At 41.5% G+C, this 26,833-nt stretch overlaps 1 protein-coding gene across 1 annotated transcript; it reads right to left on the bottom strand.

The window, feature by feature from the left end:
* Positions 1-13,319: 13,319 nt before the first annotated feature.
* Positions 13,320-26,805, bottom strand: LOC121303198 (BAG family molecular chaperone regulator 4-like). The gene is made up of 5 exons (XM_041233751.1): positions 26,481-26,805; positions 25,237-25,362; positions 24,397-24,609; positions 23,397-23,654; positions 13,320-14,429 (listed from the first exon to the last, which is right to left on the bottom strand). The coding sequence occupies exons 1-5, from the start codon at positions 26,649-26,651 to the stop codon at positions 13,971-13,973; spliced, it is 1,227 nt and encodes a 408-aa protein (XP_041089685.1). The 5' UTR covers positions 26,652-26,805; the 3' UTR covers positions 13,320-13,970.
* Positions 26,806-26,833: the final 28 nt, after the last annotated feature.

Genomic DNA, 26,833 nt, shown 5'->3' on the forward strand with positions numbered 1-26,833 from the left:
TTGCGCAAGAGGTAAGATGTCTGCAATAATTTCAATAAGTCAATCCCCTTCAGGGAACCCCAGATACTTACAAGCTCCACTGTATGCAGCAACAGTGGACGTGTACATTTTATGGTTATTAATACAGATGTTTTGTGCCGCATCAGGATAACAGTTTCTGTTTCAAGAATCTATTTCTTCATTTTATTTTCCCATTATAATAATAACCTTTGTAGTAGGTATACTGGAATTATTTATTTATATTGATCATAGTATCCCTTTTATATCGCAGAACTTGATAACAGCGACATCCTTTGGCTATCAAATGCCTTAACCACAACCCATGTATTTATATATTTTAACATTAGTCCAAATGGTCTTAAATGAACCCATACAGCTCCACTTCTATTTAAATTGGACCCTTTGTTACCTACACCATATTTATTTATTATTGTTTTTATACATTTAAGTCATGTGCTATTAAATATGTATCTAATAAACATGTAGATGATTCAACAGTATTCTGTCTCCTCATTGCTATAACATCATGTCATTGTCATATGGTTATATACAAGATCCATATGCAGGTAGCAACACACACCACAGCAAAACCATGAGCAGCTTTGTCCTAAAGGTCTGTGTCCTAGTGAAGAAGCAGTACTGCAAATTCTATGACAGAATGGTGTAATAACAAAATATTAGAAACTCCTACTTGGGTCCCTGTGTGGCTCATCTAGTTAAAGGGGAACTGTAATGCAAATGAATATATAACCATTTCAATGGAAAACATGTTAACTAAAGCTTCATGACGCATTTTCAGCCTCTCCTTGAGCAGTCACCATAATAAACACCAATTTACTGGTATGATTATTGGGCTTACATATACATTTAGTTTGTTGGTTGTAAATGGTATTATGTGAACAGACAAAAGATAAAAGATATCAACGGGAAGGTTTAATCTGAATATGTTACCCGGTCCAGTACAGGAGTGTACAGCTAGTTACCAGAATTTCCACTAATTAAATATATAATGTGAAGAAAAAGAGTAAGGTGGCGTTTGCATAGTCAAAAGAAATCCATATGAAATGGTAAGGCATAAATAATGACAGATAAAACACATGCGGCTAGGTATGGAGCAGTACAAGGATCTGGTACGATTGTTTACTGGGTCGTTCTTAGAGGTTATTTGACTAACATTCTAGTGGGGTGTAGACTGTAGACGGTTTGGTATAACACAACAGGAAACTCAGCTAGATCACGGCAAACACATTGACCGACTAGTGGAAGATTTGGTATACCATGAATATATACGTCCATTTCGCAATTTGAAAACTGTGGTGAACCTAGTTTTGTACGTTTTCGAAACAAGGATTTCCAAGGCTTTGTCCTAAAGGTCTGTGTCCTAGTGAAGAAGCAGTACTGCAAATTCTATGACAGAATGGTGTAATAACAAAATATTAGAAACTCCTACTTGGGTCCCTGTGTGGCTCATCTAGTTAAAGGGGAACTGTAATGCAAATGAATATATAACCATTTCAATAGAAAACATGTTAACTAAAGCTTTTGACGCATGTTCAGCCTCCCCTTGAGCAGTCCATCATATAAAAACCATTAAAACAAATTAACATTGACTGTATTGGAGCTCTCTTCTGTCGCGCTTTGTGTGTTGTCCTGTCCTTGACTTGCTCTAAGGTTAATATTGCGGATGTCCCTGTGACAGGGCGAGAAGCCCTGTACATTATTTGTTTGTTTAATGAGGTCTTCCCCTCTGCCCCTGTGTTATTTTGTGTTTATTTATTTATAATTTTCTATTTATATGACAGGCGTGAGCAGGGGCAGACTGGGGACACAATGTTATTGTGTTTATTTTATTTATAATGTTGAGTTACACACAAAATAAATAAATATATAAAGATAAAGTATACTGCCGCATCGGCGCAACAAACAATACAAGGAATAATTACAATTTACACTGAGTGTCGTTATCCGGCATCGCAAAAAAAAACTGCGCACCTACAACCGTGTAAAGATAGTAATTGTATGGAACACAACTAACGCACTGACTCTCGTCAGCGACTTGGATCGAGCCGTATTATTGATGAATTACCCTCTGGCATAATAACTACCTGAGCAGACTATGGCCGAGGGGTAATGAGAGAAATAATGGTCGCAAGCCCCATCGTGTCTCTGCCCTGGTGGACGTCTGCCTAACTTGCTTGAGGTCGGAGGAGTGGTGTTTTGAGGTTGGCAAGGCTGGCCATGTGTCACCTGACTGCTACCACTCTCCACCTCAGGAAGAGGAAGAGGAAGTGGAACCAAGGCTACAGTCACAGGAGGAGGTTGGCTGGGATGCCCTTCTCCACAGCACGGGAGTACAGTATTTAACGCCTGCTGTGCCCACCCCACTACAGCCCAAGAGGAGCCCGAACGTCCTGCTTCTGAGTGGGAGGAGCCCGAACATCCACAGCCCAAGAGGGGGGAGTCGGTGCGTCCACAGCCCAAGAGGGACGAGTTGGTGCGTCCACAGCCCAAGAGGGGCGAGTCGGTGCGTCCACAGCCCAAGAGGGGGGAGTCGGTGCGTCGGTTCCCCACAGCCGCAAGGTGGGGCAAGCCAAGCGGTGCGGTCCACAGCCCTAAGAGGGGGCGAGGTGAGTGACGTGACAGCGGTTCGCACACTTGAAGGGATGGAAACTTGCCACCCCAGGTGGTACTCCACCAGTAGAAGCCGGACATGCGACTGCTGCGTACCCCACTGCAGGAGAACGGAGAGTAGGTGGGCCTGTGGTTCCCCCACTGCAGCCAGAAGGGGAGGAGCCCCTGCCGCCATCACCAGGAGAAGAAGAGCAGGAGCTGCCTCTGACTCCACCCCCTCCAGAGAGGGAGCAGAAGGAGCTGCCTCTCCCTTCATTACTGGAGAGACCAGGACAGGATGCAGTCCTCAGCAGCCCCTGCATAGGTTGCTGAAGGAAGCATGGGAAAACCACCAGGCTGCAGCCGTTGTAAAGAGAGCTAACCCCAGTACCACCGCTAGTCCTGGCTCCCTTCCTGCAGTCACCTCCCGAGGGTCCACTGCTGCCATTGCCTCTCGAGGGAATGCTGCTGCCCTGTCCTGCATTGCCTGGGGATGCCAGTTCACCATCGACTGGGGAAGCCTGCCTGGCACCGCCCAAGGATGCCTGCCTTGCACCGTCCAAGGATGCCACACTTACTCCGCTAAGGGATGCCACGCTCACTCCACTCAGGGATGCCATGCCCGCTCTGCTCAGGGATGCCATGTTTGGATCGCTTGGGGCTGCCTGCTTCTCTGCATCATCTGGGGCTGCCAGTGTCTCCTTTCTCCTGGGGTCGCTGAGGGCTCTGCTTCACCTGGGGTCGTTGAGAACTCTGCTTTGCCTGGGTTCGCTGCCTGCTCTGCTTCACCTGGGGTTGCTGCCTGCTCTGCTTCTCCTGGGGTCGTCGACAGCTTCGCTTCACCTGGGGTTGCTGAGGGTCCCGCATCACCTGGGGCTGCCTGTGTCTCCTTTGCTTCTCCTAGGGTTGCTGCCAGTCCTGCTTGGCCTGGGTTCGCTGAGGGCTCTGCTTCACCTGGGGTCACCGAGGGCTGTGCTTCACCTGGGGTCACTGAGGGCTCTGTTTCGCCTGGGGTCACTGAGGGCTCTGCTTCGCCTGGGGTCACCAAGGGCTCTGTTTCGCCTGGGGCTGCTGCCTGCTCTGCTTTGCCTCAGGTCGCTGAGGGCTCTGCTTCCTCTGGGGTCGCTGCCAGTCCTGCGAAGCAACAGGAAATACTGTGGCTGGAGCCCCATAGAGGGGAGCTGCCGGCCACGAAGAAGGGGGTAGAAGGCTGCACTTTCACGACAGGAGAAACGGTGGCCAGTGACCCGGAAGAAGGAGCTGCCAGCCACGAAGAAGTGGGGGATGGGGTGAAGGACCTCCCACCATGGCCACCCCCATGAACACCATGCCACCATGCTTCCCCTCTTCTGGGACTTTGAGACTGAGGAGGGGATGTGTGACAGGGCGAGGAGCCCTGTACATTATTTGCTTGTTTATTTTTAGAACGGGGTCTCCCCCTCTGCCATTGTGTTATTTCGTGTTTGTTTATTTATTATTTGTTGTATTTATATGACGGTGTAGCTGTGTTGTTTTGTAATTGTTTTATTATTGTTTTATTAAATGTGACGACGAAGAGCCGTAGGTTTTCTTTGGCAGCGTGGAAGGCAAGCCCCATCCACATTAAAATTAAATAAAATTAAAATTAACCGGTAGCTCCCCAGGCGATGCATTGCAGGCATCCTTGGATGGAGCGAGGCAGGCATCCTTAGGTGTTACAGAATGAACCAGCAGGTACTCACCCTCTGCTGGTGGAGTTGGGAGCTGCAAGCAGTCCTCCCACGGCGGTGGAGGTGGAACCAGTAGGAATTCATCCTCTGCTGGTGGAAGTGGGAGCTGCATGTAGTCTCCTGGTCGACAGAGGTGGGAGCAGTAGTCTCCCTCATTTGCAGGAGACTGGTGTGGCTCTCCCTCACTTACAGGGAACTTGTGCGGTTCTCCCTCACTTGCAGGGACTGGTGCGGCTCTCCCTCACTTGCAGGGGACTGGTGCGGCTCTCCCTCACTTGCAGGGGACTGGTGCGGCTCTCCCTCACTTTCAAGGGACTGGTGCTTCTTATTAATTAACGTGCAGTTGTACTGTGACTCCAAATGAATAATTGATTAGCAATTGAGTCTCAGTACAGCTGCCTGTTTTCACTCACTCTGGGTTGTGTGTTCAGTGAGTAGAGAACGGGATTGGAGACGGCGGTAATAATAATAATAATAGTAATAATAAGTAAAATATCAGCTCACCGTGTTTGTCTGTGTAGTCTGTTTTGTTTGTCTCTTTTGTTTTGGCAAATATGCCTTGTCCTGTGTTTTTTGTTTGTTACAACCTTTTTATTTATTGTTCTGTTAATTCATTAAATGCTGAGCGCAAGCAAGCACTCAGCTCCACCCAACTCCACATCTCTGTCGTTTATTTCCTGGTTCCTGTTTCTGGTCTGACGCCCACCACTCACGGCCGTCTTTGTGACACTTGGTGTCAGAACCGGGACTACCAGCGCCTCCTAGATGCAGACCAGAGCATGAACCGCAGTTTCTTGTTTAAACAACAAAATAAATAAATAAATAAATAAAAAATGGAAGGCTGGAGAGATGGCTGCACGGACCTGGTGGAGCTCCTCAGTGGTCTGGAGGACCAAGGCTGGTGCCTTGCCTGCGGGGTGTACAGGCACGTGGTGGCTGTCTGCCCCTTCCAAGAGGAGGAGGAGGAACCGGCCCAGGAGAGGAAGGTGAGGAGAAGGAGGGGCAGAAAAAATCTGCAGCAGTAGCCGCAGCAAAAGCAGGAGGAGGTTGGGGATTGCAGTTAGGAGGTTTTTTTAAAGAACATCGATGCAGAGCTCTGCCCCAGCTGTGGGGCGTATGGGCACATGTTGGCCATCTGCCCCATGCAATATACAAAGGCGAAAGTAATGCCTGTGTGGGAGGAGCCCGTGCGTCCAGCGCCCAGACGGGGGGACAGTAAGCGTCCAGCGCCCAGACGGGGGGACCGTGAGTGTCCAGCGCCCAGACAGGGGGACCGCGGGAAACCAAAGCCCGAGGGACTGCTGTTGCCACCTCCGCCAGAAAAGGAAGAATGCCTGCTGACCCCATCTCCACCAGCAGAGGAAGAATGCCTGCTGTCCCCATCTCCACCAGCAGAGGGTGAGTGCCTACTGGTGTCACTTCCCCTACAGTCACCACCTGGACGAGAGGACCAGGTGCTTCCTCTGCCTCCATCACCTTCCCCTGCAAGTGAGGGAGAGCCACACCAGTCCCCTGTAATAAGGGTAGACACACCGTTCCCACCTGCGCTGCCAGGAGACTATATGCTGCTCCCACGTCCGGCGCCAGGAGACTACATGGCGCTCCCACCTTCATCGCCAGGAGACTACATGCCTCCGCCACCTCCACCACAGGAGCAGTGCAACAGGAGCTGCCTCGGCCTCTGCCACCTTCAGTGGCAAGAGACTACATGCCTCTGTGACCTCCATTGGCAGGAGCAGAGCAGCAGGAGCTGCCTCTGCCTCCGCCATCTCCACCGGCAGGAGCAGAGCAGCAGGAGCTGCCTCTGCCTCCGCCACCTCCACCGGCAGGAGCAGAGCAGCAGGAGCTGCCTCTGCCTCCTCCACCTCCACCTCCACCTCCACCAGCAGGAGCAGAGCAGCAGGAGCTGCCTCTGCCTTCGCCACCTCCACCAGCAGAGGGTGAATGCCTGCTGGGTCCTCGTCCACCAGCAGAGGGTGAATGCCTGCTGGGTCCCCGTCTGCTGACAGCATGGCCAGTAGCAGCCTGGCTACTGGCAACATTGCCGCCCATCAACCCCTTAAAGTCCCTGTTCTTGGCCCAGGACTTTGAGCAAGACTTTGGGGATTTTAAGGGGGGAGGTGGCCATTGAGGCCATGTGCCCGCCTCTGTGTGTATTTTGTGTTATATGTTGTGTGTTAATGTTGGTGTATAGTCATTGGTACATGGGATATAAACAGGTCTGTGTAACACAAGTGTTTAAAATGTATATTTGTATTTAGGCACAAGGATTGCACAGCACTTCATGTGAAAGTAAAACGTAATAATATGTGAGCAAGGGGACTTGCACTTTAGAAATCATGTGCAGTTGTACCGCAACTCCAATTGAAGGATTAGCAATCGAGTCTCGGTGCAGCTGCATGTTTTCACCCACTCTGGGTTGTATGTTCTGTGAGTGGAGAATGGGTGTGGAGACAGAGGTAATACTAATAAAATAATAACGTAAAGTAAAATATCAGCTCACCGTGTTGTTTAGTGTTAGTCTGTTTTGTTCATCTCTTTGTTTTGGCTAATGTCCTGTGTGTTTTTGTTTGTTACAGCCTTTCTATTTACTGTTCTGTTCTTTCATTAAATGCTGAGTCATGCAAAAGGCTTTCTTTTGCACCCGGAACCAGGCAGGTTCCAGTTATGGGTCTGGCCCCTGAAAGGGACTGCTGGCTAGCCCTAGGGCTATCCAATGCAGTTGTAGAAATGATACAGAGCGCTAGGGCAAAGTCCACTAAGTCATTGTATACCTGTAAGTGGAAGTATTTTCAAACTTGGTGTCTGGCTGGGAACCATGACCCCATTACTTGCCCTACGCCAGTCTTGTAGTTTCTGCGAGAACTGCTCGATGCTAGAAGATCGCCTTCCACCTTGAAGGTGTATTTAACGGCTATCTATGCTTGCCATGCCCCCATAAATTCTATGTCTCCAGCTGTGCATTTTTTGGCTACCCGTTTCCTTAAAGGTGCACGGCGATTACGCCCTCCTAGGAGGACTGTTCTCCCCGAATGGATCATTAATGCTGTAATAGAGGCTCTCACGAAGGCCCTGTTTGAGCCCTTACAGTCCATAGAGCTGAAGTATCTGTCTATGAAAACAGCCTTCCTTTTGGCTATCACCTGCGCTAAGCAGATCAGTGAGCTGCGGGCGCTGTCTGTACACAGCTTCTGCATGCGTATTTGGGAAGATGGCAGTCTTTCCTCCCCAAGATGATTACAGCCTTCCACATCAACCAATCAGTGGAACTGGAGTCTTTTCATCCCCCTGTTTGCTTCTGTGGAGGATGAGAGATTAAATTTCCTCTGCCCAGTGAGGGCATTAAGATGCTACGTGCATAGGACAAGAGCTTTGCGTCAATCTGACCAGCTCTTTGTCACGGGACACCGACCCTGGAACAGCCCCTCTGCGTCTGTTTCACTGGATTGTGGACACAGTCTCGACTGCGTATGATGGTGCCGGCTTGCCCTCGCCGCATACTTTCGTCAGGTTCTACCGTATCAATGTGGTAGACCCTGCATTACCTTCTGTAGGCATTAGGGTCCTTGAGGGTGTAAGTTCACCCCACTCACTGCTGGGTTAGACAGTGTTGTGCGTCCCTCAGTTGCTGCTGTTCCTTCTCCCTTGCGACGGCTTTGGTATAGGTTATCCCATACCTATCTGGTGGTGGTCGTCTTCAAATTGAAAGGGAACGTTAGGTTACCTACTGTAACCCTGGTTCCCTGAAAAAGAAGACGACCACCACCCATGAGGTCGCTTCAGTCGCCCTCACGGGTTTGATGGAAAAAGAGGAGGATCTTCCTGTGAGTGACAGGCAGTTAAACGAGGCAGTCTTCCCAGCGACAGCGAGTGGAAGAAGTACAGGCTTGGAAAAGTAAAGAGCAGTTTAGAAGCAGTAAGGAGAAATTGCATCTTGAATTGCTTTAATCAGAAAACAGAGGACATTGGGGAAACACAGCAGCAGCTCAAAGTCAAACAGCCGCGTGTGTTTTTCTGATAACAAACAAGCTGAAACTCAGAGCAGCTGATTCAAATTCAGCGCCGTTCTGAGACACGGGCGAGCCAACAGCACAGCAAAACAACGCAGTTAAACGAGGCAGTCTTCCCAGTGACAGCAAGTGGAAGCGACAGCGAGTGGGAGAAGTACAGGCATGGAAAAGTACAGAGCAGTTTAGAAGCAGTTTGAAAGCAGGTTGACGGCTGCAGAAGAAACTAAACAAAAAAAACAAAAAAAAAACCCTCAACATGGACTTCAAGCCAGTAATCTGTGACACCTGCTTGATGTGGGAAATCCGAGAAAACCCAGCGGAACTAAACCAAGTGTGCGTAAAGTACTGCGCGATCCAGGATTTGCATAAACTAGTAAGTATGCTAGAAATGGAGCTGGAAGAAGTGAGACAGCAACACCTTGCAACGGACCATATGGACAGCTGGAAATAATTAATCAAAACGCATGGCTGAAGATGTGGTGCACACGGGAAGGCTTCACCTATCTTGATCATTGGACCACATTCTACAACGAGGACTATCTGTATAGACGGGATGGACTGCACTTAAATAACAAGGGAACCAGTCTACTTGGAGAAAAGATCCTCGAGCAGGTTTAGAAGCATTTAAACTAGAAAGGAAGGGGGGAGAAATCAACAAAAATCAGAAGGGAGACCGCATCAAAACAAGAACAACAACTCAGGTAAGACAACCATTAAATGTATTTATCTAAATGCTAGAAGTATCAGAAACAAAATTCTAGAACTTGAAGCTACTGCACTAACAGGTAACTATGATGTGATAGGTGTTACAGAAACATGGTTGTCTGAGAGTGATGGGGACGAATAGAATATTTGTGGGTATACACTGTATAGGAAAGACAGGCAGGACAGAAGAGGAGGAGGGGTAGCGCTATACATAAGAAACAGTCTTGAAGCCCAGGTGTTAAACCTGGACAAAGAAAGTAAAACAGAATCAATATGGGTCAGAATAACGGACAAAAATTCAAAGGGCATAATAATAGGAGCATGCTATAGACCGCCAGATTCAGACGGTGAGCAAAATAATCTGTTATATATTGACATTAGAAATGCGTGTAGCAAAGGAGAAGCCATACTAATGGGGGATTTCAACTTCCCCCAAATAAAATGGGAAAACCTGGTGGGTAGCGCAAAGGATGAAATTGAAATGGTGGAAATGACAAATGACTGCTTCCTAACACAATTTGTCAAGGCACCGACTAGAGGGGAGGCATGCCTTGATTTAGTCTTTTCAAATAACGAAGACAGAATAACTAAAACAGAGGTCAGAGAACGGCTGGCAAACTCAGACCACAACATGGTCTCATTTGAAGTGTTTTTTAAAACCCCAAAAGTAAAGACTAAAGCTAAGGTTTACAATTTTAGAAAAGCAAACTATGAAGGTATGAAACAGAGACTAACAGAAGTAGATTGGAGTAAAATAGAGAAAACACCCACAGAAGAAGGATGGTTGTTCTTCAAAAATGTAGTACTAGAGGCGCAAAACAATTACATCCCTAAAGTAGACAAATCTAAATGTAAAACTAAATTGCCAAAATGGTTTAATAGATCAATTAAAAAAAATATTCAGCGAAAAAAGGCACTTTACAGAGCATTAAAAAAGGACCAAAAAGAAAGTACGCAGAAAGAGTACACAGAACTGCAAATGCAAGTCAAAAAGGAAGTTAGAAAGGCCAAGAGAGAAATAGAAATGAACATTGCTAAGGGAGCTAAAACCAATTCCAAAATGTTTTTCCAATATTACAACAGCAAGAGAACATTCAAAGAGGAGATTAAATGTTTAAGAGATACAAATGGCAAAATCGTAGATGAAGAAAAAAAATAGCAAATATATTAAATGATTACTTTTCACAAGTTTTTACAAAGGAAGATACTGACAACATGCCCCACATGTCATCCAGTTCCTATCCAGTTTTAAATAACTTTAGCATAACTGAGGCAGAAGTGTTAAAGGGACTAGGAGCTCTTAAAATAAACAAATCCCCTGGGCCGGATGAGATCCTCCCAGTAGTACTCAAAGAAATGAAAGAAGTAATTTACAAACCGCTAACCAAGATCATGCAGCAGTCTCTTGACACAGGGGGTGGTACCGACAGACTGGAAAATTGCAAACGTAATACCGATCCACAAAAAGGGAAACAAAACTGAACCAGGTAACTACAGACCAGTAAGCCTGACTTCTATTATATGCAAACTTATGGAAACTATAATAAGATCCAAAATGGAAAATTACCTATATGGTAACAGTATCCTGGGAGACAGTCAACATGGTTTTAGGAAAGGGAGATCGTGTCTAACTAACTTGCTTGATTTTTTTGAGGATGCAACATCGATAATGGATAATTGCAAAGCATATGACACGGTTTATTTAGATTTCCAGAAAGCTTTTGACAAAGTCCCGCACAAAAGATTAATTCTCAAACTGAACGCAGTTGGGATTCAAGGAAACGCATGTACATGGATTAGGGAGTGGTTAACATATAGAAAACAGAAAGTACTGATTAGAGGAAAAACCTCAGAATGGAGTGTGGTAACCAGCGGTGTACCACAGGGATCAGTATTAGGTCCTCTGCTATTCCTAATCTACATTAATGATTTAGATTCTGGTATAGTAAGCAAACTTGTTAAATTTGCAGATGACACAAAAGTAGGAGGAGTGGCAAACACTGTTGTAGCAGCAAAGGTCATTCAAAATGATCTAGACAAGATTCAGAACTGGGCAGACACATGGCAAATGACATTTAATAGAGAAAAGTGTAAGGTACTGCATGCAGGAAATAAAAATGTACATTATAAATATCATATGGGAGATACTGGAATTGGAGAAGGAATCTATGAAAAAGACCTAGGAGTTTTTGTTGACTCAGAAATGTCTTCATCTAGACAATGTGAAGCCATAAAAAAGGCTAACAAGATGCTCGGGTCACAAACGGAGGTTAGACAAAGGGGCATTCAGAACAGAAAATAGGAGGCACTTTTTTACACAGAGAATTGTGAGGGTCTGGAATCAACTCCCCAGTAATGTTGTTGAAGCTGACACCCTGGGATCCTTCAAGAAGCTGCTTGATGAGATTTTGGGATCAATAAGCTACTAACAACCAAACAAGCAAGATGGGCCGAATGGCCTCCTCTCGTTTGTAAACTTTCTTATGTTCTTATGTTTTTATGACAGTTTTATTCCCTCGGTAGGCGGCACCCAGTGTGTCATCACAGGAAGGGTCCTGTCGGCAGCTCTGGTATAGAGAGCTCAACAATACCTACCTGAAGGGCAGGAATATCCCATTCCTAATGTAGTGGTGGTCGTCTTCTCTTTCAGGGAACCAGGGTTTTTTATTTATTTATTTATTTATTTATTTTTTTTAATTTTGGACTTATGGCTTCTTATGAATGACTTTCCTTTTTTTTTTCTTACATTTTAAACCGTTTACAGGCAAAACTATAACAAAACATAATACACAGAGCAAAAAAAGTAGAGTGGCAAAATATATGCTTTGCCTCCCCTGTGCTCTATGGGTTAGGTGCCTATGGTCTCAATCAAGTTACAGTTCAGAAGGAGAAGAATATACTAAAAGGTCACAAGTCATCAAGCATGTGTGGAAACATTAGTCGTCGTCCCCCCCCTCCGATTTTTTTGGCATTTCTGCACGAATCATAGGAATGGACCTCGGAATCCCGTCTAAGGACGCAGCACTTTCACCCATGAAACTCTGTTTGATCAGAGTGCAAAGAGCTATGTTTGTAACCCCTAGTATGTACTCATTTGAACGAACTGTTGTAGAGACAACTGTCCCGATCATGGATTGCTGTGATTGTATCCAGCTCTTTAGTTATTGTAGCATTTCTCTAACCACTAAAAATAAAAGTATCCCTCAACAGCGTTTCTCTACTCCTACAAAACTAAGGGATTGTCTGGGATATTTTGTCTGACAGAAGTGTGAGGTGTGTAAATCTTTCAGATTATTCAAAACTAGCATTTAAATTTAGAGTGACCAGTTATTATTTCTTATTTATTTTCCCCCTAATTTGGAATACCCATTTATGTTTTTTCTGGTCACCGTTGCGAGTCCCCACACAGCACAGAAGTTCTGAGGCTGTGTGAGCATCCTCCGATCTCACACACCTAAAGCCACAATCGCTTTTACACCAAGCAATCCAGAGCAGAGGTGGGCGGACTACCGATGCTGGAGATCAAAGACCTGCCCTGCCTCTTATCTACTCTGAATGTGCTCGGTGTCTGGCCAGTAGATGAGATGAAGCAATCCCTGCTGGTTTTTCATGCCCCATTCTGGGAGTGTCAGAGCCAACGTGCCAATGTGACGCCCCCCTCAGTGTCCCCAGCAAAGGTCGGTCTCTTTGCACAGCCTGAGTAGCATCCTTTTTTTATTCATTTATTTGATACATATTACAAATTGAAACAAACCAAAAATTATTCAAAAGGCAACAATGTAGGGGGGGGGGGGGGGGGGGGGGGGGGGGGGGGGGGTAATATTGTTAGTATCATTAAGAAATAAGAAAGATTTTAAAACCGTGTTTCGCACTCCTTTAATGCAACTCGATAAACTGACCCAATATATGGAAAGGTTTTATTTTTGTGAACGGATAATAAAACAGCCAGAGTTACAAAAAACACTTAATTCAAGAACTCATAATTTAAGATTTACTAGTTTTTGGAAGACTGCGATTATGAAAAAAAACTTGTAAGAATCAGGGGTGATACAGTAAAACTCCATCATAAACTCTGGCAAACTCAAATCATTGTCACGATTTCAGATATTTCATTTTACTTAAAAAAACAAGCAAAAAAACATAATAGATCGTTAGTATCTGTTCACCATATTACGCGTATGTGTATAAACCAAATCCTGAGTTCTGAGCGAGTACAAAAAAAGTGACATGAGTGAATGCTGTTCAAAATACAACAGGAGAAAGAAAGGAGCAGGGAGGGGCAATGTTCAATTAAACAAAATGCTGCCACTTTAATATAAAATTTTACCAATTCCAAATACACAAAAATGCCCTAAGAAAACAGTTATAGAAGCTGATTTTCATAAAGTCTGCAACTTTTAATAATTTAAACAATGTCAAGATCAATTTAATACCATTGAGATCAATTTAATAGAATTCTTTGTGTCTAAAAGGAAAACTAAACTGCATGTTACAAAGCTAAACGTGTAAGGTAGTAACATTTAAAAAACAAATTACAAAAATAAAATGTACATAAATAACTTCCGTACACATAGGAATACATGAAATTCCAGAAACCTGGTTATTGCTAGTTTCACAATATTAAGATAGGTTCCTTTTAGACAAAAAAAGCTCATTAAATTTGGACAAATAATCGAGACTGAAAGAAAAGGACGAGGTGAAAAGAATCCTCATCAAAATGATCCTGATTCAAACCTAACAAGCATCCCGTAACGACCAAATCTCATAACAGTGCATGTCAAGAAAGCTTTCAGCCTGCTCGGACACAGGTCAATCATCACTGTTTTTGAGATCTCCGTCTGGTGGGCTGGTATTGAAAGAAGAACCGGACTGTAAAAACAGTGGAATTATTTGAACAACTGTCACGACAGCAGTGAGTCAGGTGGGCCCATCCACCTCAGAAGGCCTTCCTCTCCAGCCTATCCAGGATTCCTTGGACCTTCTGTACGGCCTCCTTCCTGGCCTGCCTCATCGACTCCTGGCCCTTGGTTTCGATCGAGTCCAGCTCTAGTAGCTCCTTGGTCAGCAGCTCCTCCAGGCAGCGGTAGCTCCTGTCTGCTTTGCGGCCCACAAACTCATTCACATCCTCCTCCAGCAGCCGGACACGCTCTGTGACTTGCTGTATGCGAGGCAGGGCAGGGTTATCGCTCACCTGGGGTCCTTGTGGAGGGGGTGGCTCTTCCTCCGTGGATTTCTGGGCTGAGTAGGGTTCTGGTTTCCTCCCTTCCTGGGTGTAGAGCTGGGGAGGGGAGCTGTATTCACCCCGCTGTCCAGAACCAGGGTTTGGTGGTCTTGTTTGAGGGCCAATTTGGGATGGAGACTGGCCTGGGTGGGGGTACCCTGAATACTGAGGGTCCTGTTAGAAAAAAAGATGCAGCAATTAATCCATTGTTGATTTCGACATCTTTTACTGACCTCAATGAAAAATGTTTATTGCTTTTTAATAATAAAGTATTCACAGTACATATACTTAGGGTCCAGCGTTTTACGCTACCTGTTTGCTTAGGCTGCACTTCATTCCTCCCACCGCAAGGTGGTCATGTAGTCTGCTTAATTAAACAACTTATTGGTTAATAATCTCCTGATTCCTTTAATCATCTCAATTAGGTGGCAGCAGCAGCTACGGACATTTATTTAGTCATGCATCCCTTTATTACTAATATGTCTCATTCAATATTACTTCTTAGAATGTGTAAATAAATAATGCATAATAATTAAAGTAGGAACACATAATTTGTCAACAAAATATTTTAAAAAACAGCACTGATTTCTGGAACAATTTATATAAAATACTGAAATCATAACATCAATGCAGTAACATATATATTACAAATATAACAACAATAATAATAATAATAATAATAATAATAATAATAATAATAATAATAATAATAATAATCCAACAAGCGTTCGTCGTGTAATTCAATTTGGCAGCCGTCAGAGAGATGGTCGCTGTCCAGCTCACAGCTTCGCTGTCGCTGGGAGAAGTACAGGCGTGGAAAAGTACAGAGCAGTTTAGAAGCAGAAAGGAGAAATTGCATCTTTAATTGCTTTAATCAGAAAATAGAGGACACTGGGGAAACACAGCAGCAGCTCAAAGTCAAACAGCCGCATGTGTTTTTCTGATAACAAACATGCTGATTCAAATTCAGCACCGTTCTGAGACAGCACAGCAGAACAACGCAGTTAAACGAAGCAGTCTTCCCAGCGACAGCGAGTGGGAGAAGTACAGGCGTGGAAAAGTACAGAGCAGTTTAGAAGCAGTTTGAAAGCAGGTTGACGGCTGCAGAAGATACTAAACTTCAAAAAAAAAAAACCTCAACATGGTCTTCAAGCCAGTAATCTGTGACACCTGCTTGATGTGGGAAATCCGAGAAAACCCAGCGGAGCTAAACCAAGTGTGCGTAAAGTGCCGCGCGATCCAGGATTTGCATAAACTAGTAAGTATGCTAGAAATGGAGCTGGAAGAAGTGAGACAGCAACAGGATCTTGAGGAACTGGCACACCCACAATTCATGGAAGTCTGCATCACCCCTAACAGACTGAAAGCAACCAGGGAGATAGAAGGTCAGAACAGCTGGGTTCAGGAAGGCAGAAGCAGGGAAAAAAAGAAACTTCGTCAAACACAACCACCAGAAATCAAAACAACCAACAGATTTGAGTCACTTCAGAATTTTGATGAGCAGAACCAACAACAAGAGAATGAAAGGAACAACATCCAGGACCCTATTGACAGTGGTGACCAGACAGCAAAAAGAAGGGAGGTCATGATTGTTGGGGACTCCATACTGAGAAACACAGCAAGTTCAATTCGCAGTTTGGACCCCCTTACTACAACAGTGTGCTACCCAGTAGTAGTCGTCCACATCGGTACAAACAACATTGGAAGAGACAGACCAAAATTCCTGCAAAACTAATTCAGAGAGCTAGGAAGGAAATTAAAAGAGAAAACCAAAACTGTGGTATTTTCTGGTATACTACCGGCACCTTGCAAAGGACCATATGGACAGCTGGAAATAATTAATCAAAACGCATGGCTGAAGACGTGGTGCACACGGGAAGGCTTCACCTATCTTGATCATTGGACCACATTCTACAACGAGGACTATCTGTATAGACGGGATGGACTGCATTTAAATAACAAGGGAACCAGTCTACTCGGAGAAAAGATCCTCGAGCAGGTTCAGAAGCATTTAAACTAGAAAGGAAGGGGGGAGAAATCAACAAAAAAACAGAAGGGAGACAGCATCAAAACAAGAACAACAACTCAGGTAAGACAACCATTAAATGTATTTATCTAAATGCTAGAAGTATCAGAAACAAAATTCTAGAACTTGAAGCTACTGCACTAACAGGTAACTATGATGTGATAGGTGTTACTGAAACGTGGCTGTCTGAGAGTGATGGGGACGAATATAATATTTGTGGGTATACACTGTATAGGAAAGACAGGCAGGACAGAAGAGGAGGAGGAGGGGTAGCGCTATACATAAGAAACAGTCTTGAAGCCCAGGTGTTAAACCTGGACAAAGAAAGTAAAACCGAATCAATATGGGTCAGAATAACGGACAAAAATTCAAAGGGCATAATAATAGGAGCATGCTATAGACCGCCAGATTCAGACAGTGAGCACAATAATCTGTTATACAATATAAATATAAATAAATAAATTTAAAAAAGTATATAAATGTAATTATATTTATATTGTGTATTTTATTAAAATATTATATTATAATATTTATTTTAAATTTAATATTTATATTATTTATTTAACGTATATATATTATATTTTATTATTTTATCTATTAAATTTATAGTTTATTTTGTACTTTTTATTATTTAATTATAAATTATTATTTTAGATTTATTTTTATATATTAATTATAAATTATTTATTATTAATATTTTTTTTATGTTTTATATATTATATTATATATATTTAATTTTAAAAATAATATAATTAAAATTTAATATATTTAATATATTTTATAATTATTTTGCTTTTTATATAAAAAAATTAATTTATTTATTTGCATGTAATTTTTATATTTTTCTATTTATTAGTAATATTTTTTAATTTTATTATAATATAAATTATATATTATGTTAATTATTTTAGTATTTTTTTATTTAAAAATCAACAAAATATAAATAAATAAAAATATATAAATATATTTTATTTTATTATTTTATAGCAAATTATATTTTACTTTTTTATCTAATTAAATTATTATTTATTAAATAATAATTTATTATTTATATATAATATAACTTTTTTATTTTAATATTATAATTATGTTTTATTTTATTATATATATATAAAATAATAAAAAATTATTTATATAAGTTTTGAATTTTAAAAATTTTTATTAATACAATATATTTATATTATATATTAATTAAATCTATTATTTTTTATTTTTATTTTAGTATTTAAATATAAATTTATTAATTTTTTTTATTTTAATTATTTGTTTATTATTATATCTAATAAATTAAATATTTATTTTTAATATATTTTATATTTAATTAAAATGATTAATTAATAATTTTTTTATTTTTTTTATATTTTATATTTTATTATTTTTTTTGCAATGTTTTTTTAATATATTTTATTTAATTATTATAATTTATAAATATTATAATTATTTTAATATATATGTAAAAAATTATTAACTAAATAAATAAATATTTTTTTTTTATCCAATGACATTAGAAATGTGTGTAGCAAAGGAGAAGCCATACTAATGGGGGATTTCAACTTTCCCCAAATAAAATGGGAAAACCCGGTGGGTAGCGCGAAGGATGAAATAGAAATGGTGGAAATGACAAATGACTGCTTCCTAACACAATTTGTCAGGGCACCGACTAGAGGGGAGGCATGCCTTGATTTAGTCTTTTCAAATAACGAAGATAGAATAACTAAAACAGAGGTCAGAGAACCACTGGCAAACTGTGTTTTTTAAATCCCCAAAAGTAATGACTAAAGCTAAGGTTTACAATTTTAGAAAAGCAAACTATGAAGGTATGAAACAGAGACTAACAGAAGTAGATTGGAGTAAAATAGAGAAAACACCCACAGAAGAAGGATGGTTGTTCTTCAAAAATGTAGTACTAGAGGCGCAAAACAATTATATCCCTAAAGTAGACAAATCTAAATGTAAAACTAAATTGCCAAAATGGTTTAATAGATCAATTAAAAAAAATATTCAGCGAAAAAAGGCACTTTACAGAGCATTAAAAAAGGACCAAAAAGAAAGTACGCAGAAAGAGTACACAGAACTGCAAATGCAAGTCAAAAAGGAAGTTAGAAAGGCCAAGAGAGAAATAGAAATGAACATTGCTAAGGGAGCTAAAACCAATTCCAAAATGTTTTTCCAATATTACAACAGCAAGCGAACATTCAAAGAGGAGATTAAATGTTTAAGAGATACAAATGGCAAAATCGTAGATGAAGAAAAAAAAAATAGCAAATATATTAAATGATTACTTTTCACAAGTTTTTACAAAGGAAGATACTGACAACATGCCCCACATGTCATCCAGTTCCTATCCAGTTTTAAATAACTTTAGCATAACTGAGGCAGAAGTGTTAAAGGGACTAGGAGCTCTTAAAATAAACAAATCCCCTGGGCCGGATGAGATCCTCCCAGTAGTACTCAAAGAAATGAAAGAAGTAATTTACAAACCGCTAACCAAGATCATGCAGCAGTCTCTTGACACAGGGGTGGTACCGACAGACTGGAAAATTGCAAACGTAATACCGATCCACAAAAAGGGAAACAAAACTGAACCAGGTAACTACAGACCAGTAAGCCTGACTTCTATTATATGCAAACTTATGGAAACTATAATAAGATCCAAAATGGAAAATTACCTATATGGTAACAGGGTCCTGGGAGACAGTCAACATGGTTTTAGGAAAGGGAGATCGTGTCTAACTAACTTGCTTGATTTTTTTGAGGATGCAACATCGATAATGGATAATTGCAAAGCATATGACATGGTTTATTTAGATTTCCAGAAAGCTTTTGACAAAGTCCCGCACAAAAGATTAATTCTCAAACTGAACGCAGTTGGGATTCAAGGAAACACATGTACATGGATTAGGGAGTGGTTAACATGTAGAAAACAGAAAGTACTGATTAGAGGAAAAACCTCAGAATGGAGTGTGGTAACCAGCGGTGTACCACAGGGATCAGTATTAGGTCCTCTGCTATTCCTAATCTACATTAATGATTTAGATTCTGGTATAGTAAGCAAACTTGTTAAATTTGCAGACGACACAAAAGTAGGAGGAGTGGCAAACACTGTTGCAGCAGCAAAGGTCATTCAAAATGATCTAGACAAGATTCAGAACTGGGCAGACACATGGCAAATGACATTTAATAGAGAAAAGTGTAAGGTACTGCACGCACGAAATAAAAATGTACATTATAAATATCATATGGGAGATACTGAAATTGGAGAAGGAATCTATGAAAAAGACCTAGGAGTTTTTGTTGACTCAGAAATGTGTTCATCTAGACAATGTGGGGAAGCTATAAAAAAGGCTAACAAGATGCTCGGATACATTGTGAAAAGTGTTGAATTTAAATCAAGGGAAGTAATGTTAAAACTGTACAATGCACTAGTAAGACTTCATCTTGAATATTGTGTGCAGTTCTGGTCACCTCGCTATAAAAAAGATATTGCTGCTCTAGAAAGAGTGCAAAGAAGAGCGACCAGAATTATTCCGGGCTTAAAAGGCATGTCATATGCAGACAGGCTAAAAGAATTGAATCTGTTCAGTCTTGAACAAAGAAGACTACGTGGCGACCTAATTCAAGCATTCAAAATTCTAAAAGGTATTGACAGTGTCGACCCAAGGGACTTTTTCAGCCTGAAAAAAGAAACAAGACCAGGGGTCACAAATGGAGTTTAGACAAAGGGGCATTCAGAACAGAAAATAGGAGACACTTTTTTACACAGAGCATTGTGAGGGTCTGGAATCAACTCCCCAGTAATGTTGTTGAAGCTGACACCCTGGGATCCTTCAAGAAGCTGCTTGATGAGATTTTGAGATCAATAAGTTACTAACAACCAAACGAGCAAGATGGGCCGAATGGCCTCCTCTCGTTTGTAAACTTTCTTATGTTCTTAAGTGTCACTTACAGTTTCATGAAAGAAAATGTCCCATGCATTAAATGTTGCTATTAAACTCAAGCATTGTCAGTTGGTTAACCCTGCCTTCTTTCATGGATTGATGTTGTTCTGTAAAAACTAGGCTGTAAGAAGAAACACTTCTTTCAGCATCTACAGAATTGGTAACAATGGACAAATATATTTTAGCCTTTCATGCTAAATTGGGAAATAGTTTTTCAGCTTCAATTCAAAATTAATTCAAAGTCATTCTACTGCTGTTTTCTTTTTCATATGGTAGATATTTGTCCATTTCTGATTTACAGTCAGCATCAAATCCTGGTATAGAATATAATGGGAGGGCTTCCGATCCTAACTACACACTTCTTGTGGTCGAATATCCTCACTGCCATCAGAAAGAAAAAAATATGGTTTCTTTTTGCATTGATCCAGGCTGTAGTAAGGAGTCAGTTTTTCAGAAACGTCACGGAGGGTTTTTACACACAGTTTGTTTATTGCGGTGTCTGTGCTGTGTGCCTCTTGTCCATTGCTCAGTATGTATTTATTAATTCTGCAACTTTATTATATATTTGATGGACTCTCACTTCACAGCCTTCAAACCACTGAATCAGATCCACCAGTCCCTTGGCACGCGTTGCACCATCAGGGAGAGTTGAGATTTTAAACTTTGCACATCTTTAAGCAATTTCTGGAGGTCCTTTAACACTGCAGTGTTTGGTGAAATGTGCATTTCCTTTTCCACGAAGCTGCGTAAAAAGGGATGTATTTGGAATGATATTCAGCCGCAGAACACCAAGGCCCCATCGTGTTACGCATGGCTCAGGTGGCAACTTTATGGGTGAAGTACAGCCTTCTTGTTGGATTGCTTCTTGCAGGTGTCTTTAAAACATAGTTTTCTGCTTGGGCAATGTTTAAACTTTTTTTTTTTTTTTTAACGGTTGCAAAGAGCTTGTCTGCTTTCGGAAAATTATTTGCCCAGATATTGCTGGCAATGGCTATTATGTGGGCTTTACAAGTCAAATGTACTAAATTAAAGAATGTCACTGTACGCCTTGATCATGTAACTGGTATTATCAGAGAGAAATCATCCAGTCACATTATTGAAATGAACTTCAAATGCGTTTAAACATTTCACAATGCCCTGTGCTACCAATGAGTAATTCACAGAGTGCAGATTAACTGTATCTGCTAATATTACTTTCAGTTCGAAAGGTATTTGATAGTCCTTGGAGAACAAACAAAATGTGCAAAACATACTGATCTTTCGCATTTGTAGACTCGACAGTAACTACAGATACACTGTCAGACATCTTTACCAGTTGTACAATTTTCATCTTGTGCAGCTCAGCAGTTTGGGGTAGTGTGATGAGTCAAAGGGATTTCGGTCTGTGATTCAGCCTCCCGACAGTAGATGGCATCAAACCAACTCGGGACTTCCTTTACCAAGATCTCGTGACCATGGCAAAAGTCATCTTTTGAGGGGCGGCACCTTGGTGAGGGGCGGAAGTACGAGTATGTAAATTCCAGCCACTGGAGTCAAGTGAAGGATAAGGACACTTGTCAGTTGGGGATTGGTGTTCCACTGACTACAGAGGCGGGACATTACATACTAAAGGGAACGTACTACTGTGTTCGGGGTTGGTCCGAAAGTAAAATAGGAGGAGTAACGGGTGGAGGGAGAGACTGGTTTGGTGCAGCGGGATTTTTAAAACAAAAAAACACTAACATTTCTTTTGTCTTTTTTGTTTATGTATGGGTCGCCACGAAGACAATTAAAGACGAGTCATCACGGTTTGTTTTGGATTTCACCCCTGCACTCCTTCCCTCACACCATTTTGTTTTCTTTTGTTATTTAATTATTTTGTTGTGTATAGAGAATAAAAATAAATTATTTTATTTCTGTACACATAAATTACTGTCTGGACATTCCATTTAATACACTCTCGCCTCGCAGGTAGATATTCCCTTCTCAGCTGAATGGAATTGCTCCAGCATTCATTACATGTTTATTCAGAAATGCACATAGTTTGGGTTTATCAGAAATGAACATAAGAACATAAGAAAGTTTACAAACGAGAGGAGGCCATTCGGCCCATCTTGCTCGTTTGGTTGTTAGTAGCTTATTGATCCCAAAATCTCATCAAGCAGCTTCTTGAAGGATCCCAGGGTCAGCTTCAACAACATTACTGGGGAGTTGATTCCAGCACACAATTCTCTGTGTAAAAAAGTGCCCTATTTTCTGTTCTGAATGCCCCTTTTTAACTCCATTTGTGACCCCTGGTCCTTGTTTCTTTCTCTCGTCGGGGTTCATAATTGTCGTTACCCTTACATTTTTTACTGGAGGACGTCGTCTCATAGCTGTCAATCTCAGCCTTTCGTTTTCTGTGTTTTTCTGATGATAAATGATCATAATTAGCTTTAATTTTTATAATTAGTCAAATTGGTAATGTATTGATTTCTTAATTGTGAATTTGATTACTATAACTGGGGTGGCAGCAGGGACATCTAGGGGATAGCAGTTGAATTGCAATTGAAAAAAATAGGTTGTGTAAAACGCAGGACCCTACATATACTGTATCAATAATAACATTCCTATACTTGTTTTCAGTGGTATTTTATGAAGAGGCCATGCATTTGCTTTTGAATACTAAAGTGTTCTCATTGCATCAATTACTGTTGATTATTACATGTCTGCTTTGATAGGAAACCAGATGCTGATTGCACCTCCAATACTTCTTGTTGCAAATGTCACATCTGCGGTTGTTTTGCTATTTGTATGCATTCATCAGACAACCTGAGGATTGTTCCCAAAGTCATTTTTGCTGAACTGCCTTCAGAGAAAATCTGGTTTGTCCTTTGAACTTCATAGTGCCACATGTTCCTGTGTCTCTCGTCTACTTAAACAGCATCTGATATGACTGAGATTAACTTGTATTTAGGCAGATACATGCTACAATATGCTGTTCTCTACCACTAACATTTAAACCTAAAACAGACTGAAGTACCATATTGTACTATTTCTGCTCACCATATAAAAACATTGTAGCCATAATTTTGATCCTTCAGTGTCAGATGAATTGAAAAGAATAAGACATTTCCCATTGTTTAATTTAACATAAAGCTAAGTTCACCCCAAACCAACCCTGTGTACAGGAGCTATGTCCATCCACCAAGCACTTACCTTTGGATCGCAAGTTTGTGCTGAGGGGCCCGCACTAGGCCAGGCCTGGTGCTGTGAGCTCATGAAGGAGTTCTCATATGAAGCAGCTGGTCTTTGCTGCCCTGCACTCCACTGTTGCTGTGGAAGCCCATAACCAGGTGCTTGGGGCCAGGCCTCAAGATGGGGCCCAGAGCATGAAGAAGGCGGAGACAGGTAGGAAGGGTTTTGGGAGACATCAGCCACCCTTTCGCCATACTGCTGGTAAGAGTAGCCTAGAGACTGTTTAAAAAAAATTAAAAGATATTTAAAATATAGATTCAATTGAAAGCAAAACGTAATGTAATTACAATACTACTATCCTTCTATACCAACCTGGTAATTCAGTATGTGTGGTGTGGATAATAACATAGGAAACTAGAAAGGTTTTGTGAATATCTGCTTTGCATCAGTTAGCATTCAATATCACATCGCCACCTACTGACTGAAGTGTACTATGCTGCTGGATCTGGAATGCTGGTATATAATTCTGTTCAATGATTCATGGCCATGCCTTGACCTTTTTCCTGGGACTATAACCCCAACAATTAATTGGTTATGCTCTAAACCCTCGACCCATGTGTATATTAACTAAACTTGTTCAGTCCACTGAAAGCAATAACTTCCCCTTTACACTAAGGAAAGACACTTTTATCAATACAGCTCCTATGAGCACAGACTGCAATGGCTTCCCAATCCAGACAGACAGACAGCCAGCAGGCAACACATACCAGATGCCAGGTAGTAATAGAAATAAATAAGGATTGGTGTATTACTGATATGGCCGGGACACACCAGGGTTTTCACGAAAGGTGCCAGGGGATCTCATCTTCTAACTGCTCTGCCTCCTAAATATGTATAAAAAATGAGGAATGACCACCACTCCATACTCTGCAGAACCTGGTGGTTCATTGGAGGTCTCCTATCCAACACTAGCCAGGCCTGGCCTTGTCACCAAGGTCACAATGATAGATAGATTACATACTGTTTGGCCTTCCGGGACAGGATATGACGGGTTGCGCTCTGGCTGTCCCCCCACTCCAGGAGCCACAGGGTGGGGCCCAGTCTCACAGCGAACCTGGGAAGGGTAGGGTGGCTGGGTTTGCTGCTGGGCCTGGCAGTAGAAAGGGTTTGTAGGGTGGAGAGACCCAGGATACTGTGTGGGGTTATAGGCCCCATTAGGGTAGCCTGCTACTCCCTGTGAAAGAGAGTAAAAAATGTGCAAGAACAACAAACAAACAAACAAACATAAACAATGTCCTTGCTCACTTCAACAGAATTATCATATATGTCCTATTAGCCAATGATGCTGGTAAGTTAGCCTTCTTGGAACAATATAGTATGCGGATGCAGTCTTTATCACAAGGGATAACAGTATTGATGAAATCATATATAAACTTGTCATCTAGGCAATTATTTTTGTCTTATTCTTATTAGGGGTGTAATTTTGTTGTTTAACAATATAGTTGTTAAATGATCATTTGATCTAATCACGCATCATACAAGTACCCAATCAGGATCACGACGCAGTGTATCGTGATAGCCTACTGTGACATGCATATCGTGATACGTATCATATTGTGACATTAGTGTATCATTACAGCCCTGCATTAATCCCCTTCGCAGGCGATTTCATCCCTGGCTGGAGACTATAATTATAAAATTCAATGACAAACATTATGTCTAAAAGTCTTTCCCAATGTCTTCAATAAGACATAGTCAAAACGTTTCTCGATACGTTTTCTTTTGGTATTACTTCTTATAGCACTTTTGCATGTTTTGTAGATAGATATTTGTAACTGTAGAAGCCTATCCCAGTCAGTACCTGTTGATTATATGGCGGTTGCCCATTTGCTTCAGATCCTGGTGAATAGGTGCCTGAGTAAAGACCGGCTGGTGGTGCTTGTGGGTACCAGTAACTGGAAGGATATCCTGGATATGGTACTGGCTCCTGCAAAAGACCAACATGTCTGACTGTAGGTCTGAGACCTGGCTCTGCATTGATCCCCCTGTGAAACATTTATTGTGTAAATATGAAATACAACGGTACAATTTGGTCTCTGCTTGAGCGAGGCCCAGGGCTAAACGGCCCAGGAGAGGTCAGCGAGATGCACTTGCTTTGGAACCATGTCTCTGTCATTGACCCTTTCACAGGCGCTAAATTTAAATAAATAAATCAAATAAATAAATAGGAAGATTATACAGGTATTACAGTATTATCACATTGGCAGCGAATGCAAGTACTCGTTTTCAGTAACACTTGAAAATGCTACAACAGTACAGTTAAGAGCAGTGCTATGTTTTCAAGGGCAGCAGTGGAAACCCGTCTACCGTTCCCTAGTCTCTTGCATGTCAAATTACCTGTCCAACCTTTTACTATGTGTTTATTATTAGTATATGGGCAATTCTCTTTCCCATCGTTAGATAACTCTTAAATGTGCAATTTTCACTTACTGTTCTTACCACACACCTTTGATTGTTGTACAGTGTATTAGTTTCATGTGCAGTAGTACAATAATCACGTTCACGTCACGTGACTGGGTTGTACTTTGCATACATTTCAGCACTTACAAAAACGAATTTTTTTATTTATTTATTTTTATTTTTTACACCGCGGGTGTGATGTGTTCCTAGTTTCGCCGGTTACCTGTACTTCCAGCCGAATATTAATATATATATTAAACAGCAGAATTACTGTCAGTTTCCTTTAGCGTTAATATTTGCGACCTGACAAATTAAGAAACACAATGTTGCAATGTTAATTTAGGAGATGTTTAAATGTTGTCCATTTTTTAACATAGGTTAGCAACAGCAGCAAGCCCACCACCAAAACAGTATACACACATAAACATCAAGACTTGTTCATTTACATTAACAGAAGCGTGGACAAGAGAACGGCACTTTGCAATGCCACGCAGCTATATTGACCGTAAGTTACTCACTGTAAACCCTAAATTCCTCTGTCTGGTGATGTCGGATCTGTACTTTCCCCTCTCCTGGACTGCTGTTGCCAGTTTAACTTTAACTTTAAAAAAAAATAACAAACGCAGCTTTAGACGTGTATCTCACCTGTGTTACTCCATGGGCAGGCCAGTTCATAGTTTCCGAGTTGTTATAATGAGGCCAGTTACCTTTGGCGTGGTGCTGCATTGCCCAAGCAGGATCTCCACCATTTCCAATACCTCTGTCGGTCACAACACCGTCGTATGGCTTTGAGCCCTGATTCCGTAGACCTGACATGTCCTGCAGATATTCTTCTATGTTACTGTATTAGAGTTGCAATCTAGGAACTGTATTCATAAAAAAAACAAGGACAAATATGAAAAAATGTGGTACTGTCGCTTTAAGTTTGGAAGCTGGGGTTTCCTTGAGTTCAGTTCTTACCAGTTTTCACACGATGGCACTACGCATGTGTCAACGGG

This window comes from Polyodon spathula, chromosome 31 (assembly GCF_017654505.1).
Source record: "Polyodon spathula isolate WHYD16114869_AA chromosome 31, ASM1765450v1, whole genome shotgun sequence".
In the NCBI taxonomy this organism is placed as follows: Eukaryota; Metazoa; Chordata; class Actinopteri; order Acipenseriformes; family Polyodontidae; genus Polyodon; species Polyodon spathula.